Source organism: Glandiceps talaboti, chromosome 15, assembly GCF_964340395.1.
Source record: "Glandiceps talaboti chromosome 15, keGlaTala1.1, whole genome shotgun sequence".
Classification (NCBI taxonomy): Eukaryota; Metazoa; Hemichordata; class Enteropneusta; family Spengelidae; genus Glandiceps; species Glandiceps talaboti.
The window spans coordinates 7,013,608-7,035,825 of NC_135563.1; the positions used below are offsets into that span (position 1 = coordinate 7,013,608).

Below are 22,218 nucleotides of genomic sequence, written 5' to 3' on the forward strand. Positions count from 1 at the left end.
ATACCAGTGAACTCTGACCTTATGGGGCCGAAGGGCATTCTCTATTACACATGCGCACTTCTTCAGCGCCACATTTGAATAAGATTTTAAACTATAAATTTCCACGGCACGGAGTATTAGTACTGTGACTCTTACTGGTACAATCTATGCAGAGCAATGGATCGTGTTCTATGTAGTGGTCACGGTGAGTAACTGTATGCATGTGATGTGGTAGTCACAGTATCAGATACATGTATTAGATGTGCCCCCTGCACCTGGAGCTGGATCTCCGGAAGTTAGTCCTGCAAGCAGGCGGTACATACGAGATGTGAGGACTGACTGCAGACGGTGTACGAGATGTGAGGACTGACTATGTCCGTAAACACTAGAGATGACAGTGACAATGTCAGAATACAGTCCCGACTTACTCCGTCTGCAAGCAGGACTATCCAGAAGTCTCAATGGTTGATTGAGGGAGCCATCATTGCCGGGAGGGGGGGGGGGGGGGGGGGGTTGCTAAAAAATCGTTATATATTTTTGTCTCATAATATTAAGATTTGAAATATAATGAATTAGAAAATAAATGTGAAAATATATTTTTAAAACTTGTAGTATATTTAGGATATACAAATGTAATTACACAGAGTTACAGAAACCAGGTCATTAGAAGGGATTTTAAGCAATCGAAATATATAATACATTATATTATATCATGCTACTATGCGCCATTCTGATTGGATAATAACTGTGGTAAAATCCCATTTTACCACGGCTGGCAGTGGTAAAATGGGCCCCTAAACTAGCATATGAATAGTACTCACAAAAAAGAAGCTAGTGTTCGTTCTTATACCAATAAGTTAACACTTCCTCAGAGTAAAGGTATGTCAGGTATCCTGTCCAATAGTTTGGGTTACAGTAGTTCAAAAAATTCCACTGATGACCTTGCGATCGAAAGTAACGATCGATCAGTGGCTTCAACATCACTGGCCATGGCTGATTAGGTACAAGTTCTCCCATGCAACGAGCCGTCAGCGTCCTGCTCTCGTTGAATCAAGCAACACCAATTTAACTTTTAACCATCAGTCAAGTGCGTCAGGATTATTTCAAAACTGTACATTTTCAGGTTCAGTCAATGTTCAATTTGTTAACCATTAAATTAAAGTAGACTGTGTAACGTCGCGTCTCTGATTTACTGTCTCGAGCTTTCTCCGATTCCACTGATTCAACGCCGAGAAATCTATTTTTAGCAGTGTACAAGATTGTATTGTTCTTATGTAAATATCCAGACAAAATTGTTACTTTCTTTGACCCCTTGCCCCGTTTTCTTCGTTGCTAGTTTTCAACGCGTTTTCGTTATGCATTATATGATGTAAATAAAGTAATTTATCAATGCAATCAATGCAATGTGTATGGTTTGTGTTCATGCAGTGTGTGTGTTTGGGCGACATGAACGTATCCACTCATCAAAATATGCTTGTTCCCGACGATCTATATACCGGCGATCTTTTTCTGTACGTGCGAATTCGCCTTTTCAGGCATATAAATAACCACAGAATCACATTTAGAAGAAATAGACACATATTTTGATATAATATAATAGCAATAACCCCCTCCGAAGGCGGGTATACACTCGAATTTGGTACAATTCGCTCCATATAGCACTCGCCATTCGGCTCGTGCTATATGTCGCGAATTGTACCAAAATCTCGTGTATACCCGCCTTCGGCGGGGGGTTATTGCTTAATTATACCATATGTGGAAAATTCAAAGAGTTCTTTTCCCGGTACATTGTGTGCATGAATGTAGTATTAAGGGTGTTTCTATCATGAAAATAGCAGCTATGTATATCAAGTACATTGCAGCTTAAATTAGACTGGGATTGAATCACCTATAGAAAAATTTCAAGGGCCATGGGCCTCTGTATAACTAACTAAGTTATCAAAAGTTGCACCCACAGATAATGTACTGCTTGACAGTGATAGTTGTGAATGTAATAAACATTTACGTTGGTGTGAATAGGAAAACAAAGTAACCCTTTATGTTACAACCCTATGATAATTTACTCCCATAATCTTAACTTGTTTCTAGTTATGCCATATGCAATTCGGAATGTGTTTCTTTTTTTTACTTGCAGGACACCCATGTTTTATAAAAACTGGTGTGAGTGATGGACCAAATAAAGGCAAAAGTTATTACATTTGTGGAGCTAATGTCAACCAGAAATGTGATTTCTTCAAACCAACTGCGTAAGTTTTGGTGTTACATTTTTTTAACAAATTAAAAATGTATGTTTCAGATCTTATACATATTTTCCCTTGTCGGGCAGTGATCTATGTATTTAGAGATATGGTACATGTACCCCAGGCCTGTCAGGCTATGCACTGTTACAGTGTCTGTAGTGATGTGGTCCCTTAACCAGCAGACAAGTAATGTGTATTGTATTTTTGTATTGTATTGTATTGTATTGTATTGTATTGTATTGTATTGTATTGTATTGTATTGTATTGTATTGTATTGTATTGTATTGTGTTTACTATACCATGCTTTCCACAGCATGTTGTTAAGTAATAAAGTTAAAGTAATCCCCTCTCAGGCTGTGTGCATTGTGCTTTGTAATTTAGTGTATACCCTTTCAGGATGTACATTATTGACTAACCAACTGAGTTGTATGTCCATAGACTAAGCAATATGTTGATTGTTTCTTCCAGGATTCCTGTCTCCCACTGTCTGAAACATGAGGATAAAGTTGTTGAATTACAGGCACTATCCGCAAACAAGATAACTGGTGAAGAAAGGTCTGTACTACTAATTAACTGTTTATCTGGGATAAACATTAGAAGTCTACAACACAATCACTCTCACACTTTTCAAATATGTCTGCTATCATTGGTTGTATCATTGTATACATTTGATTTGATTATCCACAATGTACACTTTGTGTTTAAATCCATGCTAATAAGAGTATATCTCTGTCCGTAGCCTCAGACCACTATATTCTCTATAGTGATCTGAGCCGTAGCTAATGTTGTAAAAAACATTCAGGCTGGTAGAAATTATTGCAGTTTTCATTGCTCATACAGTGATGGAGTGGGGCTTTGCTTAGACTCTCTCACAGTCCTCGGAGCTTCGCATCACTAATAGGGTTGTTTTGTATGTACCAATATCTACCACATAATTGTACTCGAAAAGCCTTGTAATGTGCACCTTCATCGATCACATAGGGCTAAACATTTGTTGACGTGTTACTTTGATGCTCCGTGTTATCACTGTAACACGTCAATGCGTGGTTAACCCTATGTAGTCGATGAGGGCGCACAGTACAAGGATATTCAAGTACATTTATGTGGTAGATATCAGTACATACAAAACAACCCTTTTAGCAATGTGAAGCTCTGAGAACTGTGAGAGAGTTTGGGTTCTGCTACTCTTTGCTGGTGGTGGAAATTTCAACATTACATCCCATATGAAATTGAACATAGACACAAGCACCCCTTCTCACCCAACACGATACCTCGCCTCATTCTGCGTATTTCTATTCCACTCCTTACTGAAACCACAGCAGTTGCTACAATGAATTGATACAGACATTCTTACCTACTTACAGTTGTGCAATCACCCAAATGGGCCACAGACAGTGGAAGAAAATAAAACCAGGATGTCTAAAATTTTGAACTGATTAGGAGTATATGTGATGTGTGCTTTTTATTTACAGACGATACTACCGATGTACATCTGGAAGAACTATTGGTAAAGGCTGGTGTGGTTATGTTATTGTGAAAGTAACAGAGGTAGGGTAGATATGAAAGGATGAAAATACAAGTAATATTGTATCATAGAGATTAGTAGATATTGATGTATGATATACTACGACATGGTGGGCAATGTGTTCTGCCACAGTTCGCCAGTGTAACCAATATATTGTAACACTAACCAGGGAATTATCACTTAAGACTTGTTTTCTGATATTTGACTGAAAAACAAAAATGCAAAAATAAGTAGTTAATAAAATGCCTTGTACATGAACACAATGTATCTGTGCGGTAATTAGTAAAAATAAGGAGTAACTAAAATGTCTTCTTGTATATGAACACAATGTACCATTCTGGTAATTAGTAGAAATTAGTCTTTGAGAACTACATGCAGCTGAAGACTGTAATTTGTAAAATCTCAAAAATTTTCTAGTGGCAAAAAATATCTCTGTTTTAACGTTTAGAATATCAAGTTAATATTAGTCAATGATGTGGTCAATTTTTTATGTAATAATCACAGGATGATTAGTGTCATGTCAAAATTATTGAACTTATCCACCAATCAAAATATCCATATTTATGACTGGAAAGTCTAGGGGTGAATGAACTATATTTGAGTATAGACAGCACAGCATGTTGTGAAAGTGTACCATGATTACAACATCAAATAATATATAAATAAATAAATATGTCTGTTTGGACAGGAATAACTCATTGGCATACTTTATAACACAATAAGTGACTTATACTGCATTTCAATATCATTTAATTTGTAAAGGATGCTTTTCGTGTTTTATACATTTTTAAGTATGTTTGATTTTGATTTTGTTAGAATATGGTTTCTTGTAATTCTAAGTAATTGCACCCTTAAATAGAGTGTCAGACTTTACATTCATCATATGGATGACTAGACTCTTTCACAGTCCTCGAAGCTTTGCATAAATAGCTAAAACTTGGGTTGTTTTGTATGCATCTACTGCATAATTGTACTTGTATACTAGTATCTCAGTATGATGAGGGCGCACAGTACATGGATACTGGGATACTAGTATACGAGTACAATTATGCAGTAGATACCGGTACATACAAAACAACCCAAGTTTTAGCTATTTATGCGAAGCTCCGAGGACTGTGAGAGAGTCTAATGGACAACACGTGAGTATTTATTTTGGATTTTTTAATTTATAAAACAACCTTACTCTATTTTTCAGTTTAAAAGAACATACATCAAGTCCTTGTTTGTAACTCAATAAATTGCAAATAACTAAAAAGTTTGTAAAAAAAAAAGTTTGTTATTGTACGTACAATAACAAACATACACATATTTCAAAGTTTTACAATTTATAGAGTTACAAACATGGACTTGATGTATGTATTTTCACATTGTATTTCCAAGTAGGAAGATGTAGTGGAGTTGTTTTATCAATTAAAATAATTTCCAAGATAAATAGCCAATTTTCAGCCATGTTGCCACTTTAAAAGGTTAAGTTACACAGATTTGCTTCTTTGCAGCAAAAGCAACGTACAGAGAGAAAAGAAAATGACAAGTCAAAAGAGACAAGTATCAAGTGTGCAGTAACTACTGAGGTAGGATGAATCCTGTTTGTACATGTAGATGGTTTTCAACTGATTTACCAGTAATGGCCTGTGTAGTGATAATCCTTGTTGGATGTTTGCACACAGTGTAAAAGTAGAAGTAGAAGTAATAGCCATGTTTCCATTTGTCAATTAGCATAACAAACACAGTAACAGTTGTAATGATGAATTATGTTGTGGTATGGTCATGTATTTGCTCTAAATTATCATAGCCTACCTGCATATATGAACGACCATTAGTAATGCTTCTATACTATTTCAGCTATCCTAACTGCCATTTTGATTTTTTTTTACATATTTTCGCTTGGCCTTCCAATCTAGAACATGCCATCATTTTGACATATATTTTGAAAACAATACAGTCTCACTCACTCACTCACTCACTCACTCACTCGCCCACTCTCTCACACTCTAGCTATCTATCTATCTATCTATCCATCCTTCCATCCATCCATCCATCCATCCATCCATCTAGCCATCTATCCATCCATCTATCTATCTATCTATCTATCTATCTATCTATCTATCTATCTATCTATCTATCTATCTATCAATTTACTTCAAGCAGTAATGCCACAGGCCCAAAGAGCAAATAATATGTTATAAACTCAGTCATAGAGTCATACAGTCATAGAGTCTCACCTCACGTATATATACTATAGTTGTATGCTATCTTGGAAAATTGCAGCATGTTTTGTTATGTGAATAACATGTAGCACACAACAATGTTTTCAGACACACAGATTTTGTCAAATCTAAACGTACAGGATTTTGTTGTCATTTGTTATATTGATATCATCTTTTATTTTTGACAGAAACAAAAACAACCACATGCTGTACCTTTGAAAGATAAAAATAAAGATGTTAGAAATGAACAAGAGAAAGAAACCGTCAAGAAAACTCCCTCTACTAGCACTGATGTAGTCAAGTTAGGGTCAGCTGAGAATCAAAAAGAACGTTGCCCTTCTGAAGATGATGACTGCTTTATCACTGAAGTCAGACCAGCTACAAGCAAACTTGAAGACAAGGTCAAAGGTCATGATAGTGCTGGAATATTTGGAACTGGTAGGGATAAACCTGGACCATCATTTCACGAAAAGGCAAAATCCAAAACTCTACAAAAAGCTGAGCAACCTTCAAGTACAAATACAAAGCTTGGTGAAAATTTTGTGAAGTACAGAGACCCATCAGTCAGAGATGATAGTAGGAAACCACAGATGGTAAGAAAGGAACATGCTAATGACTTCAAAAAACCAGGTGAGCTATGTATTAAATCAGCCAATGAGAAACCAGCAAAATGTGAACCTGCTACTGGAGAGGTGAAACCAATCAAGTCCAGCCAATCAACTCTAGAGGGAGACACAAATCACCCATCTCAGGACAGAGGAGATGGTTTACATAAGAGTAAAGAAAGAACTTACAGTGGAACACAAATGAAACCTAATTCATTGACTTCAACTCAACATTCTGATCCTAATGTAGCATCACATGGAAGATACTTAATGTCACAACTAAACAGGACTAAGGTATGACATCAATTTTTTGTCAAGTCTTGTACAGACTGTACACATGACAGCAAATAATAATAATAAAAATATTGGTTTTTATATAGTGCTTTCTCACTTTGTCCTCAAACCACTTTACAATTATTACCCCTGGCTCGGATCTATATCGGCACAACGGCCATGTAAAAATTTCTTCAACTCCCTGGGAAGTATACAATCCATTCCTGTCTTTTCTTTACATAAGCACACTGTCACAGGATTAAAGCATTCACATTGCAACCTCCATCCTACAAGGATAAGTCTATCCTACCAAATATTAGCTGATATGTATTCATAAAACAGAACACTATCTGGCTCAACAAAATAATCATTACATAATACATTGCTGCATTTCTTTACATCAACTACCATTATCTTAGCAGATACTCATTCAAAGAAAATTTGTAATATTTGTAAGATTCTTGTCCAGCCAGATAAAGAAATGTACCGTAACAATGTGAATAGTATGATTTTTGTTGAGCTAGACGATAAAATGTAACGAGTAATGTTGATAAAGTTTTTGTCACACCAGATGAGCAAATGTAGCAAGTTAATAAGCTGTTTGACAAACCAGACAATATTCTGTTTCTGGTTAACTGATTTCTGTTGTAATCTAAGTTATCTACGGACCAATGAATGAATGGGTTGAGATTGTAATGTGTGTTTTAATTACAATGTAGAGGCTGAGTACAGTGTACTTGTGAGTAGAGATGTGTCGAACCAAAGACAGAATGAACTAGAGATGTGAAAGGGAAAATGAACACAAGTGTATTACCTTATACTCCATATGACCAGTCTGTAGTCAATAGCCATCAATCAATCAATCAATCAATCAATCAATCAATCAATCAATCAGTCAAATTTATATGATGCCAATTTCCAGAGCAATGTTCTGTTCAGTAGTGCTGAATGGCTAAAGCACACCATAGGCTTTGGTGAACAAATAAGTCTTCAGTTTTGTTTTGAAACAATCCAGGCTGGAGGCTTGATGACCATCTATTGGGCAAAGAGTTCCATATTTTGGGAGCAAAATAGATAATGCCCAATATACTTAGAACCAACAAATTCAAAGTTTTTCATTTTGATAATTATATAAAATGAGTAGTTAGATTAATTAAGTAATTAATTAAAGGATGCACTAATTATGATACGACAGATTTCACTTATCTGTGAGATTTTTTATCAAAATCTTTTTTACAAATTGTATTTTTTTCTAACCATTATGTTAACCTCACCAGGCAACTCTACAGTCTGTGAATGTGAGTGCTCTTCCTGACAAGGGCAGTAAGTTATTAAAACAAGTTGAGTTCTTAGAGGGCAAGATTGCTGGCTTAAACTTGGATTCTTTGGATCTCAAAGAAACTACAAATGATGACCCTACAGCTGAAGGAAATCATTTCAGTAAAGATTCTGCAACAAAAAGCACTTCTGGTAAGTCAACATTTTCAAATGATTCTGAAGATAAAATTCGTAGAATTAAATAGTATGTTATGGCAGTACACTTCCATGGTATAATTATTTGCCCTATTTCTGGGCACAACCCAGAGGGGTGCTTTTACAATGGACTCTATCTGTCCATCCATTGGTGATATGCCATGTGATATTCAATTACATTCAAACCTAGCACAAAGGTGATGCAATAATAAGGCAAAATGTGTTTATTTGCCCTTCTTACAGGCAAAGCCTGGAAGAGCCTTTTACAATGGATGTCATCTATCTGTCTGTCTAACTATCTGTAATACACCATTTTAATATTTGATTTCATTCGAACCTAGCACAAAGGTGATATAATTCAATAAGGTATGTTCACTTGTGTTGTTGAAGGCAATGGATTCAAACCAGCTAGTTCTCTATATACTGAGTATGGTAGGAGTAGTCACAGCAGTACAAAAGGACCAATGGATAAATACACAATCAAAGATCCTCAATATCCATCTACGCAACATCAGCAGTGCCAACCATCGTATATGTCATATCAATATGCTGGTGAGTACAAATCATAGTTATTAGATATTCACAAAATGGCTGAAGGAAAAACATTGATAGCTGAAACTGTTATCAGTATCGTGTGTCAAGAACTAACTGAAAATAATATATTGAAGTTATCATTACTGAGTCTCAGTTTAATGTTGAAGGTGATAAGAAGTATAACAGACATGAATTGGAAATGATTTCATTCTAGCACATCCACAAAATTTGATAACACACATACAGTGTGTACTTATGATCACCAGTTTAATAGTGGCATATTTTGCTAAGATTTGGGAACCTGGTGACAAAGAGGGGAAATCGGGTAAAATTGGCAGTCTTCCATGTATTGCACCTTCTTTTTATTTATTTATTGGGGGGGGGGGGGGGGGTAAACCAGTAAAGTGACTGGGAAACACAGATAGATTTTACCTACTTACCCATTTATCATCATTACTTTGTTGTAGCCAATCCACAACTGCAGAGTTTATATGGAGGAAGAATGACGTCAGCTAGACTTCGGGAAGTCACTGCTGTAACTCGAGATGCCATTGACAAGTTACACAAGTAAGACACCAGTATTTTCTAAGTGCTTTCCTCAGGTCTCAGATCATTCAAACTATGTACCACACCTACGCACTAATGCACATTGCACATACACATGCATGCAATTCATACATATGCCTGTGTACATACCAAATACTTGCAAAAATGATGAATATTGTTGAGAGTTTTTGGTAACCAGAGTTTGCATGTAATTCATGCTTTTTTAAAGTTATTATACATGTGTGTTGATATACCAGTACTTCTTTATCAAGGTAGTGCATAGTAATAAACTATTATATTGAAGAATAAACTGTTAGATATTAATACTTAAACTGACATCTTAATTCTAAATCAATAAATAATCTCTTCTGTTCCATAGATCTCTGGAGACGTGTCCTTCCCCAGACACTGAAGAAGAGGATCCCAAGGGGTTAAAGGTCACATTGATGACACATCAAAAACAGGCACTTGCATGGTTAACATGGAGAGAGAAGCAGCATCCTTGTGGAGGCATTCTAGGTAAAATATCAATACAGACTAAGTCTTGTGTTTTATGTCAATTAAAGTAACAAACTTACATGCATTGCTGACTAAATGAAGTGAGAGAACTACTGTCATTACAGACACTTTCCTAAAAATGTCGTCAAAGGTATAAACTATGGTTAAACTTACATTGCTTTGCACAACTATGTTTAAAACCTGACAACTTTGTAAAAAAAAAACCTGTGTGTACATATCATACTGAGACAAAGGGAAACCAAAACCAGCATGAGCTAAATGTTTCCCCGTTTGTTTTGAAATAAAACTTCCTTTCATTTGTTTCGAAGTTTCATACATCCTGCAAGACCTGCATACCTTGTGACTATGCATTCTCTACTCCAGTGCTTTACTCATAAAACATATTAATTCTTTTTACAATATTTTGTACAGCTGATGACATGGGTCTAGGTAAGACCCTGACAATGATATCACTAATAATGAAGTACAGAGAACTAGTCAAAGATAAAGAAGAGAAAACTGATAAAGGTATTAGATGTACTCTTTTTACCTTATGTGTATGCTTTCTTGTTCAGAAACATGGTCTCTGTCCAGGAAACTATCTTTAGCTGTTCAATAACAGTGAATGTTGTTGTCATAGAAGTGTATATCTATTGTTTTTATAACTTTACTGCTTTTTTCCATATCTGATTGTTTTTTTTATCAAACCAACCTTTTTTCCCACATCTGATAGTGGTTTTTTTTTAAAAATCAGTTATGTTTGGTTTTCCACAGCTGAGAGTGTTTTTTTTTCTAAAATCAATTCTGTTTTCCACAGCTGAGAGTGTTTTTTTTCCCTAAAATCAATTCTGTTTTCCACAGCTGAGAGGGTTTTTTGAAATCCATTATGTTTTCCACAGCTGAGTGTTTTTTTCTAAAATAAATTCTGTTTTCCACAGCTGCTGAGAGTGGTTTTCTGAAATCAATTCTGTTTTGCACAGCTGAATGTTTTTTTCTAAAATCAATTCTGTTTTCCACAGCTGAGAGGGGTTTTTTGAAATCCATTATGTTTTCCACAGCTGAGTGTTTTTTTCTAAAATCAATTCTGTTTTCCACAGCTGCTGAGAGTGGTTTTCTGAAATCCAAGGCAACACTGGTCGTTTGTCCTGCTTCTTTGATACATCAATGGAAGAAGGAAGTGGAATCCAGATGTGAACGTGGTAAATTGAAAGTTTGTTTATATCATGGTCCAAATAGAGAAAAGAATGTAAAGAGGTGAGTTTGCAACTACTCCTTTTCTACCATTGCTAACATTTGCGCTCTACCAATACCATCATTCTACCATTGCTAACACTGGTTCTACCAATGCCACCATACATTAGTGGATTGTACCATTGCTAACACAGGGGGTCTACCAGTGCATCATTTTACCATTGCTAACACTTGGGTTCTACCAATGCCATCATACATTAGTGGATTCTGCCATTGCCAACACAGGGGTTCTATCATTGCCATCATACATTGGTGGATTCTACCATAGCCAACACAGGGGTTCTATCATTGCCATCATACATTGGTGGATTCTACCATAGCCAACACAGGGGTTCTATCATTGCCATCATACATTGGTGGATTCTACCATAGCCAACACAGGAGCTCTATCATTGCCATCATACATTGGTGGATTCTACCATAGCCAACACAGGGGTTCTATCATTGCCATCATACATTGGTGGATTCTACCATAGCCAACACAGGAGTTCTATCATTGCCATCATACATTAGTAGATTATACCATAGGCAACACAGGGGGGTCTACCAATGCATCATTGTACCATTGCAAACACTGGGTTCTACCAATGCCATCATACATGTCCACCATTCCCAATTCTTTAGAGTTCTAGTAGATTATTGTTGTTTCCACTCTTATGACTTCACAACGTTTTTCCAAAACGATCATAGGGTTTTTGGTTCCTTTGTGTAATTTCTCTAAACATCAGTGGGACAAAGTTGTACATTCTTGGAAAATCCTTGATAATCCCGGAATGTCAAACCACTTTTATTATACACAGTCATGCAAAACTACTAGCTGGTAGTGAAAGATACAGAAAGGTGTTCATTGGCTCCATACAGTGTGCACTTAGTCATAGTAATCACTGTGGCTGTTACATCTCAATCATCATTATATATTTACATAGGGTAATGTTTTCCTATTTCAGATTGGCTAGATATGATATGGTGCTGACAACATACAACATTGTTAGTAAAGAGATACCTGTCACCAAAGAAGACAAGGCAGACACTCCTGCACAGGTCAGAAAGCAAACCGTGTTTAAACAATAATGTACGCCCTCCCAGCCCATAATGGACGAAAGCAAACTTTGAACGACATAATGGGCGAGGCGACAGCTGAGCCCATTATGGAGTGCAAAGTTTGCTTGAGTCCATTATGGACTGGGAGGGCATACATTATTGTTATTATTTTATAGTTTTGCCAATTCCAGTGAATTTGTAGACCGAGAAATGCAAAACAACGTATAATATACACAGCGCTGAACATCGTCTGCCATGTTCGGCCCAGAAGCTGAATACTAATCCTAGCGACACACGTACGTACATAAGCTTGTATTGTTATGCTCGTTCCAGGGCTGCGATGCCGAATAACGGAGTACATTATCAGTAATAATGTACAGCGATGACGTCACAAAATTCACTGGAATTGGTAATGCTATAATATAATACCTAATAATAATCTTTATGGCCCGGATATGGGTTTTTAGCGGGCCAAGGTTGTACAGTGGAAGGGCCTGACTTTAGGAGGACTGGTAAACCATACTACCGAGGTCCACAAAACTTATGTCTGAGCTGTAAAGGTTTTATCATATACCCCATGTAGTGACACAGAAACATCATTTGAATCACATAGTCACATAAATTGGCAGTGAAATATTATTTTATTCACAAAAACATAAAATGGTGAAGACATTAACAAAGCCAAATCCCCAAGCGAATGGATATCAATAGTAAGCGCACCACTTGCCATATTTGGGCAAAGTGTGCCAGGCATGGTACGGAAAATTATTGCCCCATTTACTTCAATTAGTTATGCATGCTCTCCATTGAATTGCATTGGAAGCAGTATTGGGTATATGATAAAACATGTAAAGGCCATATATCAACAAAACTTACCCAGAAAGCCCTGCACTGGTCAGATATCAACTAAGCTTACCCAGCAACCATTGTGCAGTTCAGATAACTTAAGTAGTACCCAGAAACCCCTGGACTGGTAAAATATCTGCTAATCTTACCCAGAAAACCCTACAAAGGTCACATGCTGTGATGTTGAAACAGGAATGCAGGAAAAGTTTATCAACTTTAAGCAAGCAAAAATTAAATGAAAAAATGGGAGTGAAAAAGTCTGAGAAACAATTCAAAAGTTGACATTCCTGTGTGTACACACACAAATATTATCATACAAAGTATTTAGCATACAATCTGTGTAACCAAAATATACATTTTTCTGTTGACTGTTTCAGGATGGTATTGAAGCCAGTGAGACATGTGATTCTGAAGGAGTCTTACTCATGATTGGCTGGGATAGGATTATACTGGATGAAGCACATAATATTAAGAATAACAAAAGTCTGACTGCCAAGGCAGTGTGTAGACTCAGAGCTCGCAGTAGATGGGCAGTCACTGGTACACCAATACAGAATAATTTACTAGACATGTATTCACTATTAAGGTAACACGGTAATGGCTAGATATAGTGTGTAGACTCAGAGCTTGCAGTAGATGGGCAGTCACTGGTACACCAATACAGAATAATTTACTAGACATGTATTCACTATTAAGGTAATACAGTAATGGCTAGATATAGTGTGTAGACTTGGAGCTCGTAGTAGATGGGCAGTCACTGGTACACCAATACAGAATAATTTACTAGACATGTATTCACTATTAAGGTAATACAGTAATGGGTAGATATAGTGTGTAGACTTGGAGCTCGTAGTAGATGGGCAGTCACTGGTACACCAATACAGAATACTTTACTAGACATGTATTCACTATTAAGGTAACACAGTAATGGGTAGATATAGTGTGTAGACTTGGAGCTCGTAGTAGATGGGCAGTCACTGGTACACCAATACAGAATACTTTACTGGACATGTATTCACTATTAAGGTAACACGGTAATGGCTAGATATAGTGTGTAGACTTAGAACTCGTAGTAGATGGGCAGTCACTGGTACACCAATACAGAATACTTTACTGGACATGTACTCAATACCAGGTATCACAGTAATGGCTGTGTACACTAATTATAGAATTATAATTATGTGAATTTTTCCTATCTGAAGTCCCCACCAGCTGTGCTTAACAACTGAATTGTGTCTGTCTGTCCGTCTGTCTGTCTATCTTTTTCTGTGTCTGGTTGCATTGTGCGTGTGCATACTGTTGGACAAACCTGGTACACAGGCTGAAAGTAAAAGATTTTAGGTTCATCTCTCTAGGTTGGAGTGAAGGTTTAGGGTTGAAGTACTTCTAGCTTGTAGCACTCATTCAAAAACTGCAAAGTGTGTGAAAGTGCATATGCAATGTACTTTCTAATTCTCACACCACTGATAATTTGATGCATAATAATTATAAGCAAATTTCATGGGATTTTATTTTATCTTATCTCTGTTTAGGTTCCTACGCTGCTCACCCTTTGATGAATATTTAGTATGGAAGAAATGGGTTGATAATAAGACAGGTAAAAACAGTGAATATTTACTTCAACATAATAATAGAAAAGAAATGTTTGATATAGAGTATAATAGTTGGTGTTTCTTTTGCAATGTAATAAGATTTCTGTCGTTGTTTGATTTGATTCGTCTCTGTATCTGTAAAATGCTATGTTAATATTGAGAGATGAATTATCACATGTATTGTTCTCATAGCGTGAAAAAAAGAATGCGCGTTAATAACCCGGTTCACAGTATACAGTAACACACTGCATGGATATGCAACACACTGCAAATGTCACAGATATTTAACATACTGCACAGATACATAATATACTGGACAGATAAAATATGGAACATACTGCACAGATATGTAACACGCTGCAAATGTGACAGATATGTAACACTGCAAATGTGACAGATATGTAACATATTGCTGATAAAGCTGATAGCAGCTTTATAATAGCAATAATGAGCATGATGGATAAATTGGTGCAAGTGCCTTGTAGGTACATGAATTTCGATTATATGAAATGCTTGTAGTAAGATCTTCCAGAGGCTTTTGAGCCTTTGATACAAGAGAACCCCATGATACATTAGTGTACTCAATATAATATTTGCAAAAATGATTGCAATGTTCTTTGCAGCCATACTTTCACTGGTGTAGCGAGATTGGTCGATCTTTTACAAATTAACTTTAATAAATGGAATAAATAAATGCGTGTTTTCTTGTTCTCTCATTTCTGGATGTACACACTTCATTATATTTTATTTTCTTACAGATTAATTATTTCTAGGCATCTACACTTATTCATCCATTAGCATTTTAAATAAGTCATCATTGAAAAAAAATTTCTGACATAAGTTGCCTAGGAAATGACAGCATTTTGTTGATTTTTTTCTCAGCTCAGGGAACAGCACGCTTAAACACTTTGGTAAAGAATTTATTGCTACGAAGAACCAAAGATCAGAAGGGAACATGTGGTAAACCTCTAGTAGGTGTCTCCTGTCTAATTTGGATGTATAGTAGTCTGATGTTAAACCTTAAAACATAGTTTCTTCCATCTTGGTCTGTAGAACTGTACCATGTGGAAAGTATGGAAAATCCTCATTTAATGTCCAGAGGGAGAACCTTACATCTAATGTCTGGAGGAAGAACCTTACATCATATTGTGTATTTATCACCCCTCCAGATGGGTAACTGTATAGTGAGTCTGAACTGCACTTCAAAACAAATAGTGGTGCTTAGAGAATAGTGGGATTGATTGATTGATTGATTGATTGATTGATTGATTGATTGATTGATTGTGATTTTAAATTTTGAATTTTTCACAGATTTCTCTACCTGATAAATCCTGTACAACTCATGAGGTGAAACTTTCCTCAGCAGAGAGAGACATTTATGACAAGTTGTTCAAGCAGTCAAGGTAACTATAAGAATTTCATGGGGGGGGGGGGGAGCATAAATGAAATCATACGACAATGGTATATTGACTTTATCTACTTCATATGATGCCTCATTCCGTTCGGGCCTCTCCTGTGCCAGTTTCTCACATTTTCACAGCGTTAGTTGAGAGAGGACTGCACAATGCATGACTTTACTGAAATTACTTTTCTTTGTTTTCTAAGTACATATGCAGCTGAGACATCAGCCTCACTATTGTTCCCCCTTTAAGAAACCTTGATGAATATGAGTCATTTATATATTGATAACATGATATTGTTATTTCAATACTAACTATCTCGGCATGCTGTTTTCACCAGATCTACTTTCCAAGATTATCTAGACAAACATAAAGAGAAAGAAGCTATCAAGTTAGGTGTTTCTTCCTCCCAGTATACCAGTCGATATCCACAGCTGGACAGTGGTAACCCTTTTGCCAAAACTGACTCAAGCAGTAACCATGGTGATGGTACTAGCAGTAACACGGGTATAAATATAACCATGAAACAAGGTGGAACTGGTATTGGTGCAATATTGGTATGGTTGCTACGACTTCGTCAGTGCTGTGGCCATCTTAGTTTACTTAGACAGGTAATATGAAATGTGAATTTTGGGTGGAGGGAGTCTTCCATTATATATTAATATCCCATCCCGGAGTATACTATTTCAGATGAAACAATCTAAATGAGGTTTGCTATACTGTCAACGTGTTATTGGGGAGAAGGGGATTTCCACTATTCAAAGCTGACCTGCCTGGGAGCATACATTGTACATGTTTCATGGGAAAGCGTCCCAAATGTCGTCCACTGTACTCTATTTGCACTGTTTTATGTCTAGAATTGGGTATGCTTTCCTGAATTTTCTTATTTACAAAACATTTTCTTGACCTAGCACAAGGCAAGGTGGCCCTGTTAAACTTAAAGCAAGTGCGCAATAGTCGATTTTTTGGTTCCAAGATGCATTGCGCAAGAGGACGGCTTTTATGTTGTTACAGTTAGTCTTGTTTTGTCTGCAGTACGTTTGAAATAACATTTTCATCAGGAAATGATGGAAAGACATGTTGACCTCTTTGATTATGAGTGATTTTATATAACAAAGACTAAACGCCATCAATGATAGAGAGGAATTTTACGGATGAACCCAGGGTACGGTCAGGTGACAACCATCCCCCTGAGTAACGCGTGCAAACCCCTCAGCACATGCGCAATACATGGCGTTGTATGGAGAGACACGCAATGCATCTTGGAACTGGCAACAGGTCTATTAGATTCCATCCCATCATCCATATTATTATTGATTATGTATTAAAGTACACTACTATCCATTCATGGCTTACCAAAATATGCATGTATGCTCTAAGATGGGGTACAGCTATACTTTTGGGCAAGATTTGTTGGGTATTGATTTTTGCTTTCAAGATATCATATGAACGAACCCACTATATATTTGAGCACACTGTGTCATGAAGCCCTAGAGAGAATCAGTGTTATGTGACTAACACTAACATGGCCTAACCCTTAGAATTGGTTCCCTTTCTATACAGGCTGTAGATGTAGAAAGCTGTGAGAATGATGGTGTAGACTTATCCCTAGTAGATGCTATGAAAGATCTCTCTATAATAGATAGCAACGCAGTGGACAGCCAAGATTCAGAAAGTGTTGCAGCCCTTCCCGAGGTCTTTGATGTAGGAGCAGTCAGCACAAAGGTATGTAAAATAATGATAGCGTCATGAGATATTTACATAACATAACAGAATTTGTTACTAAGAAGCTCAGTGAGCATTTCTTTTCTTCCTTACAGTCTCCAACACCCTCACTCTAAGTCTGCCTTCCGCTCTGCCCTTAAAATTTACCTATTTCAATCTTAACTCTCACTCACTTACACACTTCATCCTTCCATGTTTTCAAATTGTTTCTCTGTATCCTTTCATTTTGTTAGTAGTTCTGTGTCTTCACCTTTAGCTCTCCGGAGAACTGGCGCATTTTAAATTCGCTTTAATTTTTTTATTATTATTAAATCATAATCCAGTATTTCTTTGTGTGTAATTCAATGTAATTCAACTCCAAAACTGTGCAATAATTTTCACTTAGCCTAGATATGGTAAGTAGTGCGCTCGTTGGTATCCGTACGCTCAATGATTTGGTTTTTGACAGATTGTTCTAAATATTGATTTGAGATGATTGTAGGCTGTCTAGATAAAGAATTGTTCAAGACAAGATGTGTTATGTCATTAGTTCTAAAATGCTTGAAATATTAGTTTAATAAGATTCAAAATCACCATAACTTAATTGACTCAAAGTGGATGCATGCTTATAGTAATCCATTTTCCTCAGCTGAACAAAGAAAATATGGCGGCATGATTTATAAAAAAAAAATTCCTGTTGAGAATATCATAACTCATGTAATTTAAAGAGAAGTCGCGACATTTTGAATATTTCCTGCAGTAATAGAACTGTAAGTGTAAGAAGTCTTTTCAAGCACTGATATCACTTGCATACATTGTACAAAATCTGTCCACTCTAGGTTGAAGCCGTTATGAATGGACTGGAAGAAATCAGAGCCAAGTCTCCAGAAGGTAGACCCATGAAAACAGTTATTGTATCTCAATGGACTAAAATGTTAGACGTGATGATATATCATCTCAAAGAATCAGGATTCAAATACTGTATGATAAAAGGTGATGTGCCGCCAAAACAACGAGCGGAGTTTGTGGAGGATTTTAACACCAATCGTAAAGGTCCTCAGGTCATGTTAGTGTCTCTGAGGGCAGGTGGAGTTGGCCTTAATCTCATTGGTGGAAATCATCTATTCATGCTTGACATGCATTGGTAAGCAAAATATGTTGAGAGAGCTAATTTGAATATTGGTTTTTGTTCACCTGGTTTCCATTAAATTATCACCCTATTTAAATTTACAATATGTGTATTAAGACTCATGCATATTTTGAAGATACTGTTTGTGCGATATTTAAACTATTACAGAAATCCAGCTTACCAGATTGAATACCAGATTGAATACCAATGGTGTACCATTATGGCTGGTGTTTAGCACAACACAATAGATGGGGCTGTATCTGGTGAAAATGACAGTTTCTCTAACATTATAGAATACGTATTGATGAGGCGTCCACTTACAATGAGTGAGGAACTTGGGGGGATTTTATACCAAGTACCTACCGCTTGTTAGTCCCCGCGGACGAAGTCCGGAACGGGGACTTATGGATTGGGTTCCGTCTGTCCATCCGTCCGTGCATCCGTCCGTCCGTCCGTCCGTCCGTCCGTCCGCAGCTGTTTCTTGGAGATGCCTGGACCGATTTTTTTCAAACTTGGTACAGGGGCAACATACTATGGCATACATATGCACGTCAATTTGTTTTATGATACGATCCAATATGGCCGCCTAGCAACCATTTTGTTTGCGAATTTTCATGTCCAAAGCCATAACTCAGACATGCTTGAACAGATCTCATTTAAAGTTGGCATTAGGACAGTGTTCTATGACATACATGTGCATATCCATTTTCGTCGTGATACGATCCAATATGGCTGCCTGGCAGCCATTTTGTTTGTGAATTTTCCATGTCCAAAGCCATAACTCAGACTCCATTTTCATCGTGATATGATCCCCCATACCCAACCAATCCTTTATTGTTGGAGGCATATTCCATGTCCAACAAGCACACACAACATATCTAAGTCTGTTTGTTTTAGGTTCACAAATGTTGTTGCGTGATCAGAGTAGTGATAATTCCTTAAAACCCAATTATAGCGGGGACTATGTCATTCTCAATGACTTGTTTCATCTTGGTGTGCATTGCCTCAGTTTCAAATAATACAGTTTCTTGTGACATTTTATCTAAATAAAATAAACTAATGTGCCACCATGCAGACATCAAATGCAGACATCAAAACATTGGTACCAGCATCATGCATCTAGTTGAATTAAATTGAAAGAGTTAATTTCACTTTAATAGTAGACAAAATGTAACAAGAAATTGTTATTCTGCCATCTTAGTGTAGTATGAACAGTTTCTTGTTGGTTTCTGTGTGCGTGTGCATGTATCAAACAGAGTTATCATGAGATGGGCTGTACCAGAGCCAGCAAAAACTAGCATGAAATGGGCAGTAAAAACAATGGTAAGGAGTCATCCATTTAGACAGTATCAAAATAGAACAGGAAATATAACAAAACTTATGATTTGTGATTGGCAGTGTAACATACTCTCGGTATTTGTATGAGTGCTGGAATAGTTTCCTGTTGCTATTACCTCAGAAACAATCTTTTAATCGTCATCACTATATCTATGTTATCATCACTTTGTTGAAATAAGGAACCCAGCTTTAGAAGAACAAGCCTGTGACAGAATTTACCGAGTTGGACAGAAGAAAGATGTTTTTATTCATAAATTTGTATGTGTAGACACAGTAGAAGAGAAAATCCTACACCTACAAAAAAGGAAAATGCAACTGGCAAAAGATGTACTTACTGGGTAAGTAGAAATTGATTATATACTGTCTATATGTCATTGTCAGTACAGTGAGTGTCCTACACTTGGGGGGGGGGGGGTACCTCGCTGGGTAATGGGTACAGTTGTATCCTTGCTGATTCAAATTACAAGCACAAATGCTACAAAAATTCATTCAGAAACTACGGGTGAAAAGTCTTCATTTCAGTGTTATAGATTGTATGTCTTCACTCTGCCTGAAAATAGGTGTCAAAAGCATCAGAAAATATGATGTATATACCCCTACTATGTGAGTACACCCCCCCCCCACCACCACCACCACCACCACCCTGGGGCCCTACAGTGTTCAAACTGGATTAAACATCCAGTGTCATTGAACAGAATTGTGCTTTGTGTTTTGATTTATTGATAGGTTATTACATTATCCAACATTGTTGTTTTTTTCTTGCAGTGCTGGTGCTCGAAACCAAAAACTTACTCTGACAGACTTGAGACAGCTATTTGGGGTATAGAGAACTCCTGTTTTGGGTGTGGAGAACTGTAACAGTTGTTCTGGGTGTAGAGAACTGCTGTTTTGGGTGTAGAGAACTGTAACAGTTGTTTTGGGTGTAGAGAACTGCTTTTTGGGGTGTACAGAACTGTAACAGTTTTGGGTGTAGATAACTGCAATTAGGGGTGTATAGAACTCTTTTGGCTGTAGAGAACTGCTATTTGAGCTGTAGAGAACTGTAACAGTTGTTCTGGATGTAGAGAACTGCTGTTTTGGGTGTAGAGAACAGCTTTGTGGGGTGTACAGAACTGTAACAGTTGCTTTGGGTGTATAGAACTGCTATTCTTGGTGTAAAGAACTGTTTTGGCTGTAGAGAACTGCTTTTTGGGGAATTGAGACACGGTTCGATAAATGTGTTATAGTTGTTGCTGAGATGTAAAATGGATACATGTGCACTGTCTATACCAAGACATAGAGTAGAATTAAACTTTACTGTATATCAATATATGAAAATAGAAAAGTTCTGTATTGAAAAGTAGAAATACTTAGTGTACAGTGAAAGTACTAATGTACAGCATATATGAAAGTATTACAGTACTGTTATTTTGTTTACCCTTACAAGTAAAAGAAATGTGTTAATATGGGTAAGTATATGTGCAAGGCAAAACCAGATACACAATGTATACTGAATCATGCCTTCTGAAATGACAAAATAAAAGCCCTGTGTTGATAAATTTCAACACAGATTATCAATATTTGAAATTCTGAGCTACCACACATGGTTTATCTTAATTGGTACGTTTCATTAATTATGTGAATGAGTCATTAAAATTAAAAACTATGTCAACAAGCTTTTATCGAACACATGGTCTTTGTTGTCACTGATTTATGTACAAAATCACATAATACTGTCATGATATTTTAAGCTTTTATTAAGATATCACCTAATTAAGGAAAAATATTTAATATGCAAATGGCAATAAATTTAAAATGTACAACACCAAGCTTTATTAAAAATGTGCCCTTTGTTATAATCAGTGTATGTACCACATTACTACTACTGTGGCAATCGAGGTCTTGGTTTACTAAGATAGACACAAGCTACTACTCTGGCAATCGAGGTCTTGGTTTACTAAGATAGACACAAACTAAAACTATAATATTGTTGCTCAATGAGGTATATGTAAATTACACAAGTGGAGTGATAGGCAAGAAGTGTCTATGTTGTGTGAA

At 36.6% G+C, this 22,218-nt stretch overlaps 1 protein-coding gene across 1 annotated transcript; it reads left to right on the forward strand.

Moving 5' to 3' along the window:
- Positions 1 to 156: 156 nt before the first annotated feature.
- Positions 157 to 21,007, forward strand: LOC144446898 (transcription termination factor 2-like). The gene is made up of 22 exons (XM_078136744.1): positions 157 to 184; positions 2,114 to 2,225; positions 2,688 to 2,774; positions 3,692 to 3,767; positions 5,241 to 5,315; positions 6,140 to 6,850; positions 8,107 to 8,299; positions 8,693 to 8,854; positions 9,304 to 9,403; positions 9,762 to 9,901; positions 10,313 to 10,408; positions 10,978 to 11,134; positions 12,079 to 12,172; positions 13,396 to 13,604; positions 14,551 to 14,615; positions 15,493 to 15,581; positions 15,922 to 16,013; positions 16,351 to 16,621; positions 17,574 to 17,735; positions 18,554 to 18,858; positions 20,361 to 20,519; positions 20,947 to 21,007. Exons 1-22 carry the CDS (start codon positions 157 to 159, stop codon positions 21,005 to 21,007), a joined length of 3,444 nt encoding a protein of 1,147 aa, XP_077992870.1.
- The last annotated feature ends 1,211 nt before the right edge of the window (positions 21,008 to 22,218 follow it).

What these genes read in the sequence shown, in the direction of transcription:
- LOC144446898 (XM_078136744.1), top strand. Translation starts at nt 157, where the DNA reads ATGGATCGTGTTCTATGTAGTGGTCACG. An exon ending in AGTGTGCAGTAACTACTGAG is followed by an intron (nt 5,316 to 6,139) that starts GTAGGATGAATC and finishes TATTTTTGACAG; the next exon opens with AAACAAAAACAACCACATGC. An exon ending in TTCATGCTTGACATGCATTG is followed by an intron (nt 18,859 to 20,360) that starts GTAAGCAAAATA and finishes TGTTGAAATAAG; the next exon opens with GAACCCAGCTTTAGAAGAAC.